At 47.6% G+C, this 18367-nt stretch overlaps 2 protein-coding genes across 2 annotated transcripts in view; both read left to right on the top strand.

Moving 5' to 3' along the window:
• APOBEC4 (apolipoprotein B mRNA editing enzyme catalytic polypeptide like 4) overlaps positions 1 to 6375 on the top strand; it is an 11035-nt gene extending 4660 nt beyond the window's left edge. Inside the window, exon 3 of the mRNA XM_008635406.2 lies at positions 6333 to 6375. Coding sequence (XP_008633628.1) covers positions 6333 to 6375 — 43 coding nt within the window. The remainder of the gene's footprint in view (positions 1 to 6332) is intronic.
• Positions 6376 to 10780: 4405 nt separating this feature from the next.
• On the top strand, positions 10781 to 15675 carry ARPC5 (actin related protein 2/3 complex subunit 5). The gene is made up of 4 exons (XM_008635388.2): positions 10781 to 10968; positions 11684 to 11756; positions 13456 to 13632; positions 14447 to 15675. The coding sequence occupies exons 1-4, from the start codon at positions 10826 to 10828 to the stop codon at positions 14507 to 14509; spliced, it is 456 nt and encodes a 151-aa protein (XP_008633610.1). The 5' UTR covers positions 10781 to 10825; the 3' UTR covers positions 14510 to 15675.
• Positions 15676 to 18367: the final 2692 nt, after the last annotated feature.

Below are 18367 nucleotides of genomic sequence, written 5' to 3'. Positions count from 1 at the left end.
CCGTTCTGCCCGCAGCACGGCTGGCTAGGGACGGCCAGACAGGCAAGGCTCTCTGTGGGCCATGCTGAGATGGAGGTGGCCACGGTGGTGCATCACACCACACTGCCCGGGATGGGCCCAACAGCAGCATCTTGCCACCCCTGGAAAAAACTGCATGTGCACTCTTTTGATTTTCTTCTTGAATATGTCATCTCAGAGGCATTATCAACCTCTCTAACTGGACCAGCAGCAAGTCCATCTTCAGAGCCATCAGAGATTGTCTCTGTCGGACATGGTGGAAGCTTCCAGCAGCTTCTCACAGAAGCCACCTCTGTGGCCCTCCCCCGCTACCAAAAAATCAGGCCATGCCAAATCAACACAGAGAGAGGGAAATGTGGCCGGGAAATTAGGATAAAAAGGAGGCTGCCTCTTCCAACAACTTGAGAGACCCCATGGGAAATGCCCCATGGCCTCTCCTTTATTCAAATAAAGTTATAGTGCTCCTCTGTCTCCTCTTTGCACATAAACCTCTGGTGTTTGTGGATTAGTTTTCCTAACAAATTTGGGTGCTTTTGTCCGGGATCCTTCCACCATTCAGGGCAGAAGGCAGTGAGCGGAGCTGAAGGTGCCCCTCACCCAGTTTCAGTGATCAGCTCCCCTTGGTGGCAGCTGGCATGGGGTGATTGATTGGGTTCCTGAGACTGTCTGGGAGACAGATGAGTGGTGGAGCAGGGGGGTCCATGAAGAGTCCACAGGGAAGGACCACTGAAAATCTCACCAGTGAGTACAATGGGATCTTCAGAGAGTAAACCTGAGAGGGCACTCATGGAGGTTAGCACAGGTAAACCTGAGAGAGCACCCATGGAGGTTAGCACAGGTAAACCTGAGATGGCACCCATGGAGGGTAGCAGAGGTAAAGCTCAGAAGGGGCCCTGGCAAAAGAGGTGATGATCCCAAAATATCTCCAAAGAATCCCTTGGAAGAATGTTGAGTTGGTTTACACATTCTTCCACAGGTAATTAAGGACATGGATGCCCAAAGGGGGCAATAAGGGAAAGTTGAGAAAGGGTCTCGACAATCCATGCCCAGGGGGGCAATAAGGGGAGTTGAGGAAGGGTCTTGACAACAGGGGATGAACGGATGGTGTTGGTATGTTGGGAAGGGATTGGTTGAAGGCTAGTGTGGAGAAATATGGTTGAGGCAAGGAGTGGCAGGACTCGGTGCAGAGGTATGAGACTGGGAGCACAGGCTGGGGGCCTGTGGGGAGGTGCGGGGTTGGGCCGGGGCTGTGGGGCATTATACCCCATTATACCAGGGACCCACCACACTGGAGGCCTCGATAACTTTTAAGGTGGGTCCGGACTGAGAGGAGCCTGGTAGATACAGGGGCCTCTCGATCCACTTTGAATTTTCTGTGCCGGGGGGGTGGCAGGACAGGGACTGGCTTTAGTATACAGTGTATGGTGAGGAGGGTGAGCACAAGGAGGAGGAGGAGGAAGCAGTATCTGGGAAATGCAAATTGTACGTGGAAGGATTTTCTTTTAAAGATTTTGTTTGGTTCACTGGAGAAATGAATGATTTTGAGCTGTGGGAGAATAAGCACCCACAGGCAGTAGCAGGGGGGACTACAGGAAGGGCAGAATAAACCCCTAGATTAACTGGTTAGAAAGATACAGCAAGTGTATGTAAGAAGGGATGAGGAAAAGGTGAAGGCAAAGGCGAAGGCAAAGGCAAAGGCAAAGGTGATGGCAGAGTTTTTACAGCCCCAGAGGGATAAACTGCAGGGCCCAAGGGGTCCCCCAGGACAGAAGGGATGGAGTCGGCCACAAGTGACTGGCAGAAGCATTCTCTCCTCATCAGAGGAGAGCCAACCCAAACAGTGGTTGGGAAGGAATCAGTGTGCTATCTGCAGGGCAGAGGGACATTGGAAGCAGCAATGTCCATAGAGAGCTGGATCCTCATGAGGAAGAAGCCCAGAGATTAATGGAGATTAATTGCTAGGGGTGTTAGGGGCTCCCATTATACCAGGGACCCACCACACTGGAGGCCTCGATAACTTTTAAGGTGGGTCCGGACTGAGAGGAGCCTGGTAGATACAGGGGCCTCTCGATCCACTTTGAATTTTATCCCTAAGGGGGGAGAATTGTCAAAAAGATCTTTGATTATTCAAGGGGTGAGTGGAAAGGATAAGCAGATGCATTTAATTCAACTATTAGTAGATGTGAGGAATAGGTTTGAAATGCAGGAATTTCTGTTTGTTCCTCATTGTGATTGTAATTTACTGGGAAGAGATTTGATGGCTAAAGTAGGAATGCAAATTAATATTGTGAAAAATGATACAGAGGCTAACGCTGTGGTAACTTTGTGTAAAATGTCTGAGAAGGCTTGTGCTGAAATACACCCAGAAGTGTGGGCAGTCGCAGGGAAATATGGAAAATTAGATATAGAGCCTCTCCAAATTCCTTTGAAGCAACCAGGACAAGTGGTGTCTAAAAGCAGTACCCTCTTTCAAGGTAGGGAAGGAAGGGGTTACATCCTGTCATTGAGTCCCCCTGCTAAAGGCAGGGCTTTTGGAGCCAGGTATATTTCCCTATAACACTCCTATATCCTGCCGGTTAAGAAACCAGATGGAACCTTGTCTTGGTTTGAAAGACAGGTGTCTGCTAAGGGAGGCAGAAGCCTCCCTTGGAACGGCAGATGTAACCCCTTTCCCTCCGAGTTATTATAATTTTGAAATCAAGGGGGCTTTTAGGCAAAGATGTGGGAAATAGGAATAACAGTTCTTTACTATTATATATCTATATGTGTATAACCAGTCAAACAAACAACAATAACTATGGCAGTAACAGCAAAGTCTGGCCGGACCCTCGGGAACAGCGGGCTGGAATGGCAGGGACAAGCACAAATCCCGGCTGGCAGACGCGGTGTATCCAAGCGGGGAACCCCCCGGAGGTCTGGTCAGGCAGGGTGAGCAGGGCTACAACACAGTGAAGGCTCGAAGCAGCGGCGCGGCAGGGCGGCCACAGCCCGGCTCCTGGCGGGGCAGGGAAGGTGGCTTTGGGATCCCGGTGTTGTTTCCAGCAGAAGGAAAAGCGGCCGAAAAGAACCAGCAGCTCCTCTCTCTCCGAATGCCAAGACCGAACTGACCCCACACCCAGGTGAAACAAAAGAGTAGCCAGGCACACCCCACCTTCAGTGGGTAGCTCTTTGTTTTCTTAAGTAACCAGCAATTTGTTGTCTTAGTAACAGGATGGGGGAAAATTCCTTTAACAGAAAAAAAACCTAGAACTCCTAAAAAACCCCAACAAACCTACAGAATGGTGCAGGATTTAAGAATAATAAATGAAATTGTCAGACCAAGGCATCTCACAGTTCCAGATCCCTACACCATCCTGAATCAAATCCCTTCTTCACATGAATATTATTCAGTACTGAACTTGAAGGATGCTTTCTGGGGGTGTCTGATTACAGAGGACAGTAAACAGTATTTTGCCTTTGAGTGGGAACAGGAGGAAGGAGGGAAAATGGTAAAACAACAATTGACATGGACAGTCCTACTGCAGGGATATAGAGAGTCACCAGTTTTGTTTGGGCAAGCCTTGCAGAAAATATTAAGAGAGTTTACTCCACCCTCGGGAGTTAGGCTGTTGCAGTGGGTGGATGATTTGCTTTTATCAGGGGAACAGGAAAAGGTGGTTGAAGAAGCTACTGTGAAGCTGCTTAATTTTCTTGCTAAAAAGGATCTTAGAGTGTTTGAAAAGAAAGTGCAATTGGTAGAAAAACAAATGTTTGGGGTACATTTTGACTGCAGGTCTACAGTGTATTGATCCAGAAAGAATACAAGGAATTTTACAAGTACCATTACCCTCGACTAAAAAAAGAGTTATGGCAGTTTTTCAGGGTTGGTAGAGTACTGCAGAGCATGAATTGAGGATTTTTCTGTTTTAGCCAGACCTTTATATGACTTTCAAACCCAAAACAGTCCTAATGTTGTGGCATGGACACTCGAAGGAGAGAAAGCTTTAGAAAATTGAAAGACAAATTGATTAATTCCCCAGTCTTATCTCTTCCAGACTCAGAAAAGGAATTTGAGTTATATGCGGATGTTAAACAGGGCCATGCTAAAGGAATTTTGGTACAAGAGCACAGGGGAACACGGCAGCCTGTTGGTTTTTTTTCTAGGTTGTTAGACCCAGTGACCAGAGGCTGGCCTCATTGTCTGCAGAATTGTGCATCCACAACTTTAATGGTAACTGAGGCCCAAAAACTGACAATAGGAGGATATCTGATTGTTAAAGTTTCACATCAAGTTAAAGCTTTGTTAACCGAAAGTGGATGACCAGCGCTCAGTTATTACAGTATGAATCTTGTTTAATGGAACAAGAGGACTTATAACTGGGAAGCAGTGAAGGGTTTAACCCAGTCTCCTGTCTGAACTGCCCTGAAGAGGGGAGCCAAGAAAAAACCCATGACTGCATTCAAGTGATAGATCTCCAGACCCAGACTACGGAAGACTTAGAAGACACTCCATGGCCTGAGGGAGAAAATGTGTTTATTGATGGGCCTTCAAGAGTGATAGATAGAAAGTGAGTTACAGGATACACTATCATTAAGGGAAGGGAATTAGAGGAAGGGAAGAGATTATCCCCACGTGGTCAGCTCAGACAGCGGAGCTGTGTGCGCCTGTAAGAGCCTGTGAATTATATCAGGACAAGATAGTGAATATTTTTACTGATTCTAAATATGCATATGGGGTGATACATGCATATAGGAAATCATAAGAAAAAATAGGTTTATTAACCTGCAGGGAAAAAACATTAGCTCGTGAGAGCTTAATTTCTCACCTATTGGAGGTGATGAATTTATCAAAAGGCGTAGCAATAATGTACATTAGGGGACACCAGGCAGCATGCTCAGAGGAGGCAATAGGTAACCAGCCTGCTGATGAAGAGGCTCAGAAAGCTGCAATGTTGCCAGAAATCTCTAAGATCCTCCCCTCACTCCCAGTAGCCCCGTCGCTGCCAGAGGAACTGTCTTTTCCACCAGAGGAACTTGAGGTAATTAAAAAGAGTGGGGCAGAGGAAAGAGGGGATAATTGGTTTACAAGGGGTGGTAAGCAGTGCATTCCAAAAGCTCTGGTCTTACAAGTATTAAAATAACTCCATGAAGGGACTCATTGGGGCTCCTGAGGACTGGCAGAAGCCTTCCTCAAAATGTATGCTACTGTGGGTTCTTCTACTCTGGCAAAGCAAGCTATTGAAAGTTGCTTGATTTGTGCTAAAACCAATAACAGGGTTACAAAGAAAACTGCCAGGGGAGGGAGGCCTTGGGCTGTACGTCCGTTCCAGAGATGCCAGGTGGATTTTACTGAAATGCCCCGAGTGGGAAGGTTTAAATATCTTCCGATAATAGTATGTCAGCTAACAGGCTGGCCAGAAGCATTTCCAACTGCTTCAGCAACTACAAGATCAGTTATTAAAGTATTTTTGGAACAAATATTTCCAATATATGGGATTGTAGAAACAATAGACTCAAACAGGGGAACTCATTTTACAGGAAAAATTCTTCAAGGGGCTATGACTGCTTTAGGAATACAATGGGACCTCCAAATCCCCTGGTATCCAGAGCTTGGGCTAGGTAGAAAGAAGAATGGAGAAATAAAGAAACACCTTTTGAAGCTGGTCATAGAAACTAAGATGCCACGGGTACAGCTTTTGCCACTGGCTTTAGCAAGAATAACAGCCAGACCCAGAGGAGATATTCAATTATCTCCCTTGGAATTGATGTTTGGAATTAGTTACTGTTGTAATTCTCAGTCTAGTGGGGCAGTGAAGATAAGTGATGTATATTTAAAACAATATGTGGTCAGGATACTGTCTCTTGTGACATCTCTGCAATAGGAAGCTTGGCTGGCACAGACCCTGCCTTTGGACTTTGCTGTTTGTAAGATCCAACCAGGACACTGGGTCCTAGTTAATGAGTAGAAAGAAGCACCACTGGTGGTGAAGTGCCATGGCCCATTCCAAGTGTCACGGAACACAGACACGGCCATTGAGACAGCTGAACACAGGTAGACCAATCACACTCGAGTCAAGGTCTCTGAAGCCCCGGAGACCTGGACATCTCAGCTGGAGGAGAAGGATGGGAGTCTGTGATTGACACTCTGCAGGAGTGGGTCAGAGCAGTAGCCAGTGTGTCCACATTGGGGGAAGCCGTGTGCGCCTACCCACAGACCATCTGCTGAAAGCGTCTGTATGGGCATCCCTCCTTTTGGATCTCCAGCCATTGGGGGGCTAATACTTGCTGTCATTGTTTTCTTTATGTTAAGCTGTTTCTGTGCCTTCACTCACCAGAGGTGGTGCAGACAACAACGTGAGAATTAGATTAGGAGATTAGATTACACCATTAGAATGTTTTTCTTAATAATCTTACTTTTTTATTGTCAGTTAGGTTTGGGCCAGAGGTGGGAGAATTGTTTTTTAGTCCTAGGAGAAGAAGTAGCAAAAACCTTTAACCTTAGCCATTGTTGGGTCTGTGGAGGGCCAGGAGGATCTGAAGATTGGCCATGGGTGGCCAGCCCAGTCGAACCTAAATGGTGGGTCAGCTCCCTGAGTGAGGTCCATAACGGAACAGGATTCTGGGATGAAGAAGGAAGTCCGTGGTGACTTCATTCCTCTGAAGGAAGCATCTATTGTCAAAATAGAACAGGACGCATATACGTGGGAAAAAGTGTCTGTGACTGGACTTTATCTTTGAGTTTAGATTGTTGGACCCCTGACTGCCCTCTTTATGATTGTTCCAAATATCGAGGCAGATGGAATCAAGTGCACATTAAGCTCACTAATGGTAGCTGAGTAAAGTGTTCCTACCATAATTACTTGTCAGGATTTCTGGGGTTGTCCTGGGATTTGAGTAACAGTGAGATGTCACTGAGATGATTTATTGCTCAATCAGTCTCATATGTATTGAAGGGTGAGACAGAAGAGGTTGCGAACAGCATCTCTCATATCAGAGGCAGTAGTTACAGTAACAATAGCAGAAGTGGTAGGTCTGGCAGCTGCGGCAGGTACAGGCGCCAGATAGCAGGAACTCAGTGAGGTAGCAGCAGCTTGCTGGAATAGCAGCAGCTACAGTCTTTTTCTACAAGGCCTTATATACTTTTTTAAGCCAATAAGCAAATGCCACAAAAATTGCTAACACATTGGTACCAATCAATACTGTATGATTTTGCCACAATGCATACTTTCTTATCCAATGAACATATTGCTATTATGGTCTATTGCACAGGCTTATAGTAATACATCTTAACTTTCCAAGAAGCTCTATTATAAAGTTTACTGTTAAACTCTAAATTATTTACTCTTTTACTTATCACTATTATTTCTTGCATAAAATATGTTTTTACTTGTTAAAATACATTTCTACTCTTATAAAGCACATTTATTTCAAAACTACAAAACTGCGTTTGCTTTAAATTTGCAAAAGCTCATTACTCTGTCAGGCAGTCTTTGCCAAGGCCACAAATCAAAACATGTATCCATTTCTATCTGTTCAAGCACAATGTCCTTTATGTATTCTGTCAGCACCTGTGGATTCTCTGTGAGTTCTCTGTAACTTCATTTCCCACAATTACCAAAGGGATTTTGAAGGCTGTCAAGCAGTGGGGAGGGACAGGTTTTTTGACCACTTATTTTTAAGCTGCCCACAAGATAATCCCACAAGTAGGACACATGTTGTCCGTGACTACCAGTGGAAATGGCAACAGTGGAACAGAACTCAAATCTTTTTTAATAAGTTCTGGTCCAGATCTAACAAAAAAGATCTGGGATGTAACTGTAGGTGGAAGTCTCATGTGGGAGCTTAGAAATGCAAATATTGTGATTTTTATGGTGGGGCAACTATTGTTGGAGGACCATTAGGCCCAGAAAGCAAGCTCTATTTTGACCCACCAATTGATGATGAAAATTGGGAAGACCCCTTTGCTAACAGAACATGGGCTTTTAAAGGACATTATTGGATTTGTGGCCAACATTCTTATCTTAGGTTACCTCCAAACTGGTCAGGGTTATGTTATGGGGCGTATATTAGACCGTTGTTCTTTTTGCTACCACAAGTTCAGGGAAATCAGTTAGGAATCAAGGTATACAATGATCTAATTAGAGAAAAGCAGTCAATTGATGCATCCCTGGCTGGAGAAGGGGAAAAATGGGGGAAAGATGAATGGCCACCTGAGCAAATCATACAACACTATGGACCAGCCACTTGGAATCCAAATGAATTAATCTCAGGTGCCAGAGAACCCATTTATAATTTGAATCGGATAATTAGGTTACAAGCTGTCTTTAAAATAATAACCAACCAGACAGCCACAGCTCTTGACCTTCTCGAAAGTTAGCTCATGTACTGGATCAAAATGTGGAAAAGATAGGAATGGGACATATTTTGTGTATTATCTATTAGCAGAAGAAGGGGGAGTGTGTGGGAAATTAAATGACTCAAACTGCTGTTTGCAAATGGATGACAATGGAAAAGTGGTGAAACAAATAACAAAGGGAATAACAAAGTTAGCACATGTACGGGTCCAAACATGGAAAGGATGGGAATGGGACATGTTTTCGTGGTTACCTGGTGGACTATGGGTTAAATGAATGCTTTCTTCCTCTTATGTGCTATAGCAACTCTCATCTTTTTACCATACATGACGCCTTGCTGAGCGCAGTTCATTCAGCAATTCAGTGATCAAGGGGATGCAGGCAGAAGCCATGTCTACTGATCCAGAGATGGCTACAAAAGGACAGAAAATGATGTCACTGCAAATAATCGCAAAACCAAAAAAAAACCTGGGAACAGAAAATTAAGTCAATGGTAACTAAAGTTTGTAAAGACAACTATTGAGAAAATAAGAAGAGGAGGGATTGAAAGGAATTAGAAAGAGGTATCTTTACAAACAAACTGTGGGCCTGCTGGTAGATAAAGCCAGATACTGAGAGGTGAAAGAAGCAATGGGAGGAACCATAAATTCCATAGAAATTCCATAGGAATTCCACTAATTGACACAGACGGTTACTCACTCAAGGCCATGCTAAATCTCTGGACTTCTAGAAAAAGAACAGAGACACAAAGGAGAAGAAAAGGGGGGAGGGGATATACATTAGAAGGGTTCTACGAATAAAGTAACAGGACTCCTCTGTCCCCTTTTTGGACATAAACCTCTGGTGTTTGTGGATTAATTTTCCTGACAGGGGTTACATTTTCTATTCCAAGGAAGGCTCCTGCCTTCCTTGGCAGACACCTGTCTTTCAAACCAAGACACAGTGTTTGAAGATCTCACCACCCATTGCTTTCAATGTGGTTTTTAACAGTATTGTACTGTTTAGTTTTCCCAGAGGCTGGTGCATGACAGGAAATATGATACACCCACTCACAGGCTCAGGTGTCTACAAGGCTATTCTTGAAATTAGTTCTGTTGTTTGACTCAATTCTTTCTGGAGTGCCATGTCTCCAAAGGACTTGATTTTCAGGGCCCAGGATGGTGTTCCAGGCAGTGGTGTGAGTCACAGGGTATGTCATTTTTTTTTTCCAGGGCTGCTGTTTTCTATTAAGAGGAACCTCGCAAAGCTGTGCCATTTCCTAATTATTGATAGGATAAATATTATCTACACAGTCCAAGTGTAACTTAAAAAAATACTAATCAGGCTGTGGCTATTTTTTAACTCTCAGGGTCACCAGGTGCTGTTGGAGTAGGGGCTCCCTGAGCAGCCTCGCAGGGTACACTGTCCAAGCAGGGCAGCTCTGGACTCACTTGGACCTCACAGGGTCCTGCACAGCCTGGAGCTGTCCTGGGGGTGGACAGAGGGACCCAGACAAGCTCGGGAAGTGGCTCATGGGAATCTTATAAGATTTAACAGACCAAGTGATGGTGCTGCACCTGGGTCAGGGCAACCCCTGGGGTCAATCCAGGCTGGGGATGAGCAGATGGAGCAGCCTTGGGAGAAGGACTTGAAGGTGCTGGTGGGTGAGAGCTGGACCTGCCCCATGCCAGAACCCCCCGTGGCCTGGGCTGAGCCCCCAGCGTGGGCAGCAGGGAAGGGATGGGGATTCTGCCCTGCTCAGGTGAGACCTCACCTGCAGAGCTGCCCCAGCCCTGGGGCCCAGCACAGGAAGGACCTGGAGCTGCTGGAAAGAGTCCAGAGGAGGCACCAGGATGATCAGAGGGATGGAGCAGCTCTGCTGGGAGGAAAGGCTGGGAGAGCTGGGGATGTTCAGCCTGGGCAAAGGAAGCTTTGGGGTGACCTCATTGTGGCCTTGCAATACCTGAAGGAGCTGACGGGAAACATGGGGACACAGTATTTACAAGGGCCTGGAATGACAGGACAAGCATGAATGGCTTCAAAGTCAGTCAGAGCATGGTGACAATAACACCGAGGTTGTGACTTCAATCCTGGTATGGGCCATTTACTTAAGAATTGGACTCGACGATCCTTGTGGGTGCCTTCCAACTCAGAATATACTGTGAATCTGTGAAACTGCAAATTGAAAGAGCGTAGGTTTAGATGGGATATTGGGAAGAAGTTGTTCCCTGTGAGGGAAGGCCCTGGCACAGGTTGTCCAGAGAAGCTGTGGCTGCCCCATCCCTGGAAGTGTCCGACAGGCTGGATGAGGCTTGAAGCAACCTGGGATAGTGGAAGGTGTCCCTGCCCGTGGCAAGGGTGGGATGAGACGGGCTCTAAGGCCCCTTCCAGCGCACGCTGTTCCAGGATGCACTGACAGCGCTCCCGCTGCGCCGGCGCCGCTTGGGGCGGGGCTGGGCCCGGGCCGGCGGCGGCTGCGCGGGGCGGGCACGGCCATGGCGAAGCACACGGTATCCTCGGCGCGGTTCCGCCGGGTGGACGTGGACGAGTACGACGAGAACAAGTTCGTGGATGAGGAGGACGGGGGTGACGGGCAAGCGGGGCCCGATGAAGGCGAGGTGGACTCGTGCCTGCGGCAATATCCTGAAGGGAGCGGTGGGGGCGGAGCGGGCGCGGCCGCCGCCGGGGCGGCCTCATAGGGGAACATCCGAGAGCGGGCACCGCGGCGGAGGGGAAGCGCTGGAAGGGGTTGGAGGGGAAGGGATTGGCGGGGGAAGGGGCTGGCAGGACAAGGGAAGAGGCTGAACGGGGAAGGGGCTGGCAGCAGGAAGGCGACCCAGCTTCCTCCCCTGCCTGCAGCAGCAGCAGTCCCCCAGGGCTGCGCTCAGGGAGGTGTCCCGGGGGGATGCAGACAGGGGGTTTCCTGTGCCCAGAGAGCTCCCCGTGTCCGCTTCCAGGGCTGCCTCGCCCAGCTGGCCCCTGGTCACTCTTCCCAAGGGCTGCTGCCAGGCTGCTGTCCCGGTGGCTGCTGGGGCTGGATGTGCCAAGCTGAGGCCTGTTCTCAAGGGCTGCAGATTACAGAAATGATGGAGAATGGTTTCTTTTACTTGCATCCTTATTCAAGGAAAGGCCTAGGAAGTATTCTCCAGTCCTGGAACTATACAGCTGCTTGTTGATGCTGCTCCTGCCTCAAATGGCCTGAAAATTGCAGCCTTAGGTTGTAATCTCTTTTTAGCTGGTGAGGGAATCATTGCATCAGAGTGTTTTCAGTCATGCACAAGCCAGCTACAAGTATGGCTGTCCTGGTACGTGATGTTCATGTACTTGGTGTCTGGTCCTTAACCATCTGGCACAGGGAACATGATGGCTGCACTGCAGGCGGCTCTGAAGAACCCTCCCATCAACACAAAGAACCAGGCAGTGAAGGTGAAATAGCACCTGACTCTCTTATGGGTTACTCCCTAAAAATTCTTTCCTGTCTGTTACCTCTGTGCCATCATTTGTACCTTGAGGAGGCCAGAGAAGCAGGGTTTAGGGTATTCCCTGATGTTGAAACATCTGTGACCACAAGTGTTTTAATCTTATTCAAAATACTGTAGCTCAGATGTCGCCTGTCCAGATACCTTTACCTTGATGCTGGATCATGTGTGGTTCTCCTACCACTGCTGGTTGTGTTTTATGTGCCCAGGTGTCACCAGGTGCGCATGTCTGACTCAGACCATATGTGGCAGCTCAGAGATGTAATTGTTGTGTGCTCAGGGAACCAGGGTTGCAGTTGTCACCTCTGACTAATGAAACCACCAGCAGTGAGCCTACAAAAAAGGAAGAATTGGTTTTTATCACATCCAATCAAAATGAAGCTGTTAAAACCTCAGGAAAAGGAAGCCCTCCCCGTGTGACAGAGTGTGGGAGTCTGCTGGGTGCATGCATTTCTGAATCTCCCCAGGATGAGTCCTGAATGGCTCATGATTGCAGTGGTGGGAGGAACAGGCTGATAAGATGTGGCACTGCCCAGCTGGTGAGTGCCTGCAGTCATTTCTCCCTGCCCAAGGAGAGGCCCAGGGGCACGGTTCCCTGCTGCTCCCCTGGCAGAGCTGTTCCTGCAGCCCCCAGCCCTTTCCCGAAGGGTTTCATAGGGCTCTGAGAACTAGCTGTTATAAATAGGGCTATATAGCTTTGTCCTCACATTAATGACTTGTTTCCATTAGCCCTCTGTTGAGGGATTTAAGAATACGCTTGGTGGTGGAATTGAAGAGAGCAGAATGACTGAATGTTAATATCTGCCTTAATTTTTAGTTATCTTTGGAACTTTTATATTTTTACTTACAGTCATGTGAGAAGTCTTGCTAAGCCAAGTGATTATGGGATATTGAATTGGGCAGGAAAACTGACATCCGCAGTTTCTGTAGGGGGAAGCTGCCTGAAGTGTTTGTGTGATGAAATTATTCAAAAGTCCAGCAACCCTGAGACTTTTTTTCTCATCCCGCCTCAGTTAGTGATGGATGAACAGGAAGAGCTGCTCTTTGCTGATTACATGGCTAATTGCTGCTATAAGCACGCCACACACATTCCCAGGTCTGAAATGACATCCAGATCAATGGTTATTAATGCACAATATTAATACTGCCAGTCTGCATCCAGTGTGTCTGGGACAGCAGTTGACTGCTTGGAAAACACATGGCTTCCAGCAGTCACCTCTTCCAGGCTGCCAGTGGCATTTACCTAGATTATAATGGTTGTGTCACATTAAACACTACGGGAAAAGGCGCTGGTGGGAAGGGGGGCCAGACAAGCACTTGATTGTTATAATTATTTTGGAACTTGATAGATCTTGAGCTTCCATAGGAACATTTACTATTTAGCCATAACTTAATTTAAGGGGTAGAGAATTGCAAACACTAACAGAGGCAGAAAAATTAAAGCAGGGCAAATGTGTTAAACTCTTTTACATTGTTTATCCCTGGGAGGATGTGTCTGTTGTATCTTACTATGACAAGCTCTTCACACATGTCCTCTTCAGCGTTGTTAAAGAGAAAAATGCTCTAATTCAGTTTGTTTGAGAGGGGAGGAGTGTTTGGCTGCACCTCACACAAGGACGGCTGTGTCTGTGCTTGCCTGTTGACAGGACCGTGCCGAGAGCATCGTGCTGAAGGTGCTCATCTCCTTCAAAGCCAATGACATTGAGAAGGCAGTGCAGTCCCTGGACAAGAACGGGGTGGACCTGCTCATGAAGTACATCTACAAGGGCTTTGAGAGCCCCTCCGACAACAGCAGTGCTGTGCTGCTGCAGTGGCACGAGAAGGTGCGTGCATGGGGACAGCTCCTGCCAGAGCGCCCAGGCCCTGAGCCTGGCAAGAGCCCCCTTCCTGTCTGGTGAGGCTCAAGTGCCAGATTCAGGCTGTGACGAGAGTATGGCTCAGAGCTCACAGCTGAGCTAAATCTCCTGCCCACTGCTGCTTCCTTGGGTAAACACCCAACAGTTAAAATTTGGGTTTCCCTTAGACTGAGGCAAACAAAATGGTTTCATCCTGTGATTCAAGTAGGCAGGAGAATTTCCTTCCTGGAGGGAAGCAAAATTTGTAGCTTGGTTATGCAGGGCAATGAAAGCTTAATTAAAGTTAAATAGCTTTCTTGAAATTGAGTGTGATTATCATACCCTGGCACCCTGGCTACTGGTGTTTTGTGGAGGGCAGGCAGATGCTCATTTGCAATATAAATGTGATCCAGGTAATTTCATAGACTCCCAGAATGGTTTGGGTTGAAAGGGACCTTAGAGCTCATCCCATCCCACTGCTGCCATGGGCAGGGACACCTTCCACTAGCCCAGCTTGCTCCAAGCCCCATCCAACCTGGCCTTGGACACTTCCAGGGATGGGACAACCACAAGTTCTCTGGACAACCTGTGCCAGGGCCTCACCACCCTCACAGAGAAGGATTTCTTCCTGATACCTAACCCTACACCCTGTCAGTTTGAAGCCCTTCCCCCTTGTCCTGTCACTACAGGCCATGTCCAAAGTCCCACTCCATCATTCTTGTCGGCCTGTTCAGGTCCTGGAAGGGAGCTCCAGGCTGTAGCTGCCCTGGCCTGGTGTTCATTGCCATGTTTCCCTTCCCAGGCGCTGGCTGCCGGAGGAGTTGGGTCCATTGTGCGCGTTCTGACTGCCAGGAAGACAGTGTAACTCCAGCAGGGAGTGACGGTGTAAATCCAGCAGGGTGCTGCTGGTACAACCCCTGATCCCCTCCCGGCAGGGCCGCCCCTGGGCAGCCCTGTCCCCAAGCTTTGCCTTCGCCCTGCTGCTTCTGTCGTACCCCACCAATGATGCGCATTGTGATCTCTTCTATGGTTAAATTCTGGAAAATTAGGAAGGTGGAATTTTACTTCTAACAGGAATATTTGGTACTCGGCAGCCTTTCAGTGACATGTTCAGTGATGTAAACAATTCGGTGTTTAGGGTGATTTGCATTTGTGTGTAATCATGGCAGATTTGGACCTGACTCTGAGCAAATGCTGAGGGACACAGGACAATGTCTTAATTTTTTTTGATAGCAAAGCAGTGTTTTGAGAAGTGGGGCAGCTATTATTAACACAGGTAACTGGACTATGTTGCCTTTGGTCAACCTCTGACCCTACACCCATGAGTAGGAGAGAAAAAAAAGCTCTTTTCCAACTCTAGTTATCATTCCAGAGAACTGAGTATTTTCCTTAACCTGCTCAGGTTCCTTGCAATCAGTCTGATGCTGAGTCCACAGCAGGAAGGTCACAGTGGGATGGAGTTGTCCATCATGCAGTTTGGAAAGTGGAATTTAAAAGGTTAATGGTCCATCTACACTGGAGCCCAGCCTAGTGAACTATTCTTATTTTGATCCTGAGGAGAAGAAGAAAAAGCAGCTTTTACACACCAAATCACCTTTCAGCAACTGGAAAGTGATTTGGTTTTGTCAAGCACAACTAAATGGCTGCCTGGGGTAGTCTGAGAAATGTATCCTGGTATCCATCCTTGCAGAGCTCCCCTGTTTTGTTTTCTGGTTGTGTAGGGTCTGTAAGGATACCAGACAGCTCACATTGCTGTTGCATTGTGCCTCATCATGTTAACTAGTGGGCCAGTCAGGTTCCCAAATAAACAGGCGTATTTTAAAGAATTAGGAAAGCCCAGGGCATCCCAGACAACGGATCACCATAGAAGGTTTAGAGCCAGGACTGAAATACATGTGTTTTAATTTCACTATTTTACTACAGTTCAGTAGTGTAAAACTGTTGGGGACCTTGTGAAATCTTTGCTGTTTTTTGATACCTGCTTTGTTTTTGTAATAATAATAAAGACAATAAATCATCACTGAATATTTACTCAGTGTCTGACATGCCTTCAATGCAGACAGAAACCAGCATGGTTACCCGTAAACCATACAGTGCCTCCCTAATTCTCTTCATAGGATGCTTCTCCTTGCTCACCTCCTCCAGAAGAAAACAGGCACAACCACAGGAAGCACTGAGATTGCCAAGTGGGAGACCCAGCCTTGCTACAGAAGGCACAGAAAGTATCCAGGTTTCACCCGTAGATCTGTACAGAAATTCTCCTGGACGTGCAGCAAGGGTTCCATCTTTACAGCTCTGCCAGGGACTGTGATGGGCTTCTCTGGTTCTTTCCACTTGCCCAGATTTGGGTTAAGACACCAATGAACCTCATTTAAAATAATATAAACTGTAATCCCAGAGAAGTGGAAAGTATTTTCCAAAGCAATTGATGCCAAAACAATCACCTGCCTCTAGACTGCATTAGATAAATGAAGTTAATAAAAAGAGTGGTCTTAAGGTTCTGCAGATCCCCTTGGGTGAGGCAATGATGGATTTAGGAACATTTACAGAGCACATACATCTGTGTTTCTGTTCAGGGATGTGCTAAAACACGCATTGATGTGGGGATAGGGCAGGATTTGCAGGGGCAGCTCTGCTGGTAATAAGTGACAGGAAGGGAAGAAGTTTTAAAAAACAACCTATTTCCTCCAAATTCTGCCTGGCTTGTATTGGTGGATCGTATGGATACCACCACAGGGGGTCAGATTCCTGTTAGGAGAAGGAAGCCTTCAAAAGAGAACCACATGCAGGTCAGACTGGGAAGGGTGACAGGGTTTGCAGAGCTCTGCTGCTTCAGCTTTGGCTGGAGCGTGTGGTAATGGCACCTTATCAGTCACATCCTGCTTTTGTGCCAGCTGGGAGCCACTGCTGTCCTCACTTCCACCTCACTGTCTGCCACCATTTGGGAAAAGAGCCAAAACCTCTGGGTCCTGTGCAGAGCTCCGACCTGCCTTCTGGGAATGAGGTGGACATGGTCCTCTGCTCCTCCTGCTCAATAAAACTCCTCACAAAAAGGTCTTCCCTTGGGCATAATGGGGTTTTTTTTCTGCCTGAATCAGTCTTTTCTTGACTCTCCAGAAATTAAAAACTTGTACATACTGTCACTATACAAACTCAAAACACATGCACTGCACCCCAGCTGGATTTTGGACATTCCTCTGTATTTCTGACCCATCTATTGGCAATCTGGGTTTGCTGGATTCCAAGGGTCTTTCACAGGAAATGTCACCATCTCTGTTACTCACTTCCTGTTGGATGTTATCGTAGAAGAAACGAGTTTACCTACTGAGTAATCTTTGGGCAGAGAAAGCGGAACGAAAGACTCGCTCTTGCTGAAAGGACTGTGTTTATCACAGCTCTGAAATCTCACTGTTACGTTACAAATACCCAGGCAGAAGGAGAGCTGCTGTGAGCATTCCAACGGGGATGATCTCTCATACTCATCCAGCTCCCCTTGTACTGGTTTTGGGATAAACCTGACCCAGCAGTGCACCAATTCAGATAATTAAATGAGCAGAAAATTATGCCTCCAATAAGGTGAACCCTTTGCTGCTCCATGGGGTCTCCCATTCCTCTCAGGAATCAGAAAAGGCACCTACAGGGGTGTTTTCACACTCACCATGTTGTTACTCCTACCCTTTTACCTGAGCATCACTTCAGCTGGCTGCATCTCCCTCTGCCTTCCTGGAGGTCAGAGAGTCTTCCATGCTCCCGTGGGAAGCCCATAGGAGCCAGCTGGGATGCTAAGGGCAGACATACAGCTGGAGAACCAGAGAGCCCCAGGCTCAGGGTTGTGTTTGGTCCTACTTTGGATCAAAACCCCAGCCTTTGCTGCTCAGGAGCTCAGGTTCCTCCATCAGCAGGACTCAGAAGTCTCCTCCCCAGCCTCCCTCCCACTGCTGGAGTTACGTAATTTGCTGGGGAAGTCTTAGTAAAGGCACAAGGGCTGAGTCTTGCTGACATATTTTAAGGTCTTAAAAAATACACATCACGTTGGTAGATGGGGCAGAGGCAAAGTACTTCCAAAAATGCTTAAAAACCATGTGTGGAGCAGCCATCTCTAAACCTGTGAGTCAGCAGCAGGTCAGAGTCCTGCTGTCACCGTGTGCCCCATGCTCATCTTGGCCCTGTGCTCCCACCAGTGCTCCAGAGCCAGTTATGCTTCGTTGGCCCTAAAATGCCTGGACAGAAGTGATGTTACACTGAGCCCTCGGGATATGGTGCAGCATGGCCACTGCCCCAGGAACCCCATCCATGGGCAGCTCCACATGCCCTTAGCAGTGGAACTCCACACTGGGACAACACAGTGGGGTCGGGAAGGACCAAGGGTTTCCCAGGCAGTGCCTTGGGCCTTACTTCACCTCCCCACTTGGGCAGACAGGGAAGCCCCAGCCCAGCTGTACCTGCCAGAAATTGTCTGCAGGAATCGCTTAGCAACGATGGGACTGCGCTTTGCAGAGCACCCAAGGGCTCAGCCCAGCACTCATCCTGGGGTTCTGCAACTTGAAATTTGACCAGATGAACCACCCAGCTGACAAAATCCATGGCCTTTAATGTAAAAAACGGAGGAGCAAAACCCGAGTAGGCAAGGGGTGGCTGCCCGAGAGGAGCAGGGATGCAACCCATGGAAACCCGCTGTGTCAGAGGCAGGGTCCGGCGGGCTTCCCCCCCCAAAGACAGGATG

Source organism: Corvus brachyrhynchos, unplaced genomic scaffold (assembly GCF_000691975.1).
Source record: "Corvus brachyrhynchos isolate BGI_N302 unplaced genomic scaffold, ASM69197v1 scaffold155, whole genome shotgun sequence".
Lineage (NCBI taxonomy): Eukaryota > Metazoa > Chordata > Aves > Passeriformes > Corvidae > Corvus > Corvus brachyrhynchos.
This window is presented reverse-complemented; position numbering and strand designations above follow the sequence as displayed.

Excerpts from the sequence above, each read along its gene's own strand:
- ARPC5 (XM_008635388.2), top strand. The coding sequence starts at position 10,826 with ATGGCGAAGCACACGGTATCCTCGGCGCGGTTCCGCCGGGTGGACGTG. Across the intron at positions 11,757-13,455 it reads CAAAGAACCAGGCAGTGAAG|GACCGTGCCGAGAGCATCGT; the intron begins GTGAAATAGCAC and ends GCCTGTTGACAG. Across the intron at positions 13,633-14,446 it reads TGCTGCAGTGGCACGAGAAG|GCGCTGGCTGCCGGAGGAGT; the intron begins GTGCGTGCATGG and ends TTCCCTTCCCAG.